The 4075-nt window shown below is 37.6% G+C and overlaps 1 protein-coding gene across 1 annotated transcript; it reads right to left on the bottom strand.

Moving 5' to 3' along the window:
- Positions 1-532: 532 nt before the first annotated feature.
- FGF20 (fibroblast growth factor 20) lies at positions 533-2086 on the bottom strand (the record flags this gene model as incomplete). Its single annotated transcript, XM_010018312.1, has 2 exons — positions 533-778; positions 1983-2086. Coding segments are annotated over 2 exons (350 nt in total), but the record flags the coding sequence as incomplete, so codon positions are not given.
- Between the last annotated feature and the right edge of the window lie 1989 nt (positions 2087-4075).

The following is a 4075-nucleotide window of genomic DNA, read 5'->3' as shown; positions in this document are numbered from 1 at the left end:
TAAATAAATATATAAAATAAATATATGCTATCTGGAGATATATAAATAGGTCCATCCTGAGGAAAAGTTCCAGCTCTGACTATGATGCACCAACATCTAAGGTCCATCACTAAAGTGGAGGCACTATAACTTCATATACAGTTCTCAGGATTTATTACTACTTTACAGTCCATTTATTCATATTTCTTCCAGCTGTTGTCTCATCAGCATGATGCAGGTAGTTCTCTGCTAATTCATGGACGATAGGTAATCCAGACAAATTTGCCAAGATTTTGTTATTTAAAAAAAAGTCACACTCCAACTGCCCTCTGGTTACTGGCTACCAAAACGTTAAGCAGGTTTTTTTCCGCTGTCAGCTTTAAGGCTTGTCTCCTAAATCCAAAGGTTATAAAACAGACGCTCGCCTATCACAAAGTAGCTTCTTCCAATCCACCATCCCAGACCTCTGGCAGGTTCCTCATGCTGGTATTGCCATGAAAGTAGGGGCAACAGCTCCAGTATGGGGTTTTTTCCCCCATAGTTGCCTCCCTCCTCAGCTGTATCCTAAGACATCCTTGTACAGTTCTGGAACTCTTTCAGGATCCACAGGCCGGGGCAAGAAATGTGTGAACTTCTGGTGTCTTTTGGACCTTGCTCCATCTCTGGGAGTACCGTCTTTGTTAAGTGCTACAAAGTATCGCCGCCCCGAATCTCCATGTTTGTACACATTGGACGAGTAAGTGTTGTACCAGTTCTCTTCAAACTGTTCCCTAAAGATGCACTCAGAAGTTAGTTTCTCCTACAAAAAGAAAGAACAAAGAAAAATATGCCAAGCTGTTGCAAGATATCATAATGTACAAAAAATATGATAAACAAAATGTTTTAGGCTTTGTGTGGCCTTACTGTTCATCTAACTGTCCATACATCAAACCTAAGAAGACTATGTAAACTTGACACTAAGTCTGGAAGCCTACTTTAATTGTTTTAAAAACTGGATGTGTACATATGCAATTTTGATTTTAAACACAAATTAGATAACTTTCAACATCTCTCTAAGGCAGCATTATTTATGTTTAACTAAAATACCTGGCCTACAGGAACTGTGTTTTGTAGGCTTGTATCTACCATTCTAGAAATTAGACTTGGCAGAAGGACTCAGGTGCAATGTAACATATCAGGAAGGTATTTCCATGTGTTCTTTGCGGTGTGCACCACTTCTTGCATTTTAAACCACAAACAAAGGAATTGGAAAGAGAGAGTATTCTCAAGATGTTTTAAGACTTGAAAGGAGAAAAGTCTAAGACTTATTTCCCTGAAAGTATTGGAAAAATCAAAGATTACATTTTTATGGTCATATGTTGAAGTTATTCAATAGATACAAATCAAATGTTTCATTATTCAATGAAAATATTCCAGTCAGGATCTACAGATACCACCAGTACTCTTGCACCACTCCGGTTTTTCAACAGTGGCACCTAACTTTGACATATGCTATTGTCCACTTTTGCCCAGCATTTAAAAGAATGCTTTTATGTTGAAAAGCTGGTACCTGGAAATACCACCTGCTGATTTGTAAAGGAGCATCGGGCTGTACATAAAGTAAGTCAGGGCATTATACTAGTTGTTGTTTATTTGTTCCATAAATATCCTTTTAACTTTTTTCCAGTTGCATTCAATGTTTTTGATGATACAGTATGCATTATGATACACTGGCAGTATTGACAATAAGACAATTAGATAGCAGGCAACTTAAATGCTGTTCAAATACCTGGTTTATCTATTTTTTTTTTAATCATAATTTAAGAGGAGCATTTCGTTTTGGTTCTCTTCATCTAGGATAGAGAAACTTTTCTCACCAAGTATTTACTATCCAAGGGTACACTGTATGCTTTAAAAATGTATTATATATTTCAACAGGCAAAGATGATAGTGTTTCGAAAGCTAAGACGACCTCAGCTACCTACTTGAGGGGTTTGCACAGTGCTAAGTGAAGTGGTACTTACAGAGCCATAAAGTTCTCCCTTCTCATTCATTCCAAGGTAAAGGCCACTGTCAACACCTCTAATACTGACCAGTCCCACTGCCACACTGATGAACTCAAGAATACCTGAAAAAAAAAAAAAGAAAAAAAAGAGATTGCTTTAGTTCAACCTGTAATCACACAATACGTAGCATCCAAAACACGGTTGAAAACAAGTAGAAAATGCGCATGTTATAATAAATGTGACTTAGTTTCTCTGAAATTTCAAATACTGCATCTGAACATTCACAGGAAAGCAGCTGAGAAGCTTCATCTAGGAACAAGAGCCCTACACCATTTAAGAACCTGTTTTTCTCTTAACGTTGAACATGCAAGGATTTTACTCAGCACTGACACTAAAGCCTGCAGTACTATGCAGTTGGAACCTATATTGATTATACACTATTTGCTAAACTGCCTACTCAAACATTGGAAGATAGATATGAACTACCTGAATATATACTTTACTTTCTCTATACGTTATCTTAAAAAAACACACCCTTTATTAGATCATTCAAATGGAAATCAAAGTACAGATGGGAATTTTATATAACAGAATCTACCCACAGGAAAAAAAAAAGTATTTGCCAGACATCTTATCTAGCATATGGGCCCACCACACCTCTTGACACAACTTGCTGTCTTCAGTTCAGGCTTTTTATGCACATGAAATATGCTGCTTATTTGCTAATGTTTGGGTTATAATAATATAAACAATGCATTTGCCCAAAAATGTAATATATATTAATAATATAAAGTATTCATGAGATGAGGCACTATTTGAAGCCTGAATTTGGCAAGGGTATACTGACATATTTAACCAATTGATATGCACAGATTACAGTACATACAAAACATGAAAGAAAGAGAACGTGTGAACTGGCTTTTTGGAAGTTGTTAGCAGTGTAAACAATGCCTCAAAAAGAAGTTGTTCTAGAACCATACCTGAGATTCTGCTGTGCAGCACCAAAACCACAAAACATTTTAAAAAACCTGAATCTAAGATAAGTGGGTTTAAGTGGTGCATTTGATAATGACATTTGTCTATTTGCTGTGTTTATAGTTACTCTTTGTCATTCAGGACCACTTTTCACTCTCAGACAGATGGACTGTCTGGACTACATAACAATTTAAAATGTTTTGAATTTTAATTGAGCTTTGCAGGTTTCTTATTTATATTACCAAGCAGCAAAGAAACTAAATCCTTTACAAAGAGTAAGCATTACAAACTCTACGCCACGTAAATCATCCTAGTCTTCCAGTTCCTGAAGCACAAAGTCCCGTAAAAAGAGGTGGAGGTATTTTGTCTTTCTGGTATCATTTTCAAAGCCACCCTTTTTCAAACTCTAATAAGCAGGTGATTCAACCCACAAAACAACCACATCAGACAAACCTGCCGAGAATACTGGTAGCATAAAGGAAGAACATTTCTAAAAAGCCCAGTAAATGTTTGATCTGGGGCTAACTTTTTTTTTTTCCTTCCCTTTTAAAGCAAAGATTTATTTCATGTTTACACACTGTAGGAAATCTTCCTTCTGAGAAGAACTGTCTGTTTGACTACTGCTCTTTTACTTCTGAAAACATCCATGTGTTATAAAAGAATTAAGAGCCATTCCAGCATATTGTTTTGACTGTGGGGAGGACGGTAGGAAACTCTTTAATCACCTTTTTACGACTCTTGAATCAATACACGCAAGAACTCACATGTACTTGACAACGGCAGGTTTGTTCAGATGTCCAGTTCCTACAACTACTACTTAGGATTTCCTCTTGTATCACAGGAAACATTTACACTTTGGAGTGGCTTCACCTCCTTTTGGTTTATTGACAGAGAAAGTTGACTGGGAAGCATGTTAAGGGTTTGAGCGAAGAGGCATTTTAGGCCCTTCTGCTTCAGCTTTCCGCCCTGCAAACCAAAGTAGCCTAACCCAGCCTAAGGGTCAGCATGCCGGAGCCCATGAGCTGCATTATTCTACAAAGACTCAATGAGCTGCGATACAGACAGGGAACACAGAAAGAGTCGGTCCGACTGTCGACCCTCCCCGCTAAACCTGCAGGCGCGTCACCGCAGTGAGA

This window comes from Nestor notabilis, unplaced genomic scaffold (assembly GCF_000696875.1).
Source record: "Nestor notabilis isolate BGI_N333 unplaced genomic scaffold, ASM69687v1 scaffold24147, whole genome shotgun sequence".
NCBI lineage: Eukaryota > Metazoa > Chordata > Aves > Psittaciformes > Psittacidae > Nestor > Nestor notabilis.
Note: the sequence above shows the minus strand (reverse complement) of the source record. Positions and strands in the feature narration are given on the sequence as shown.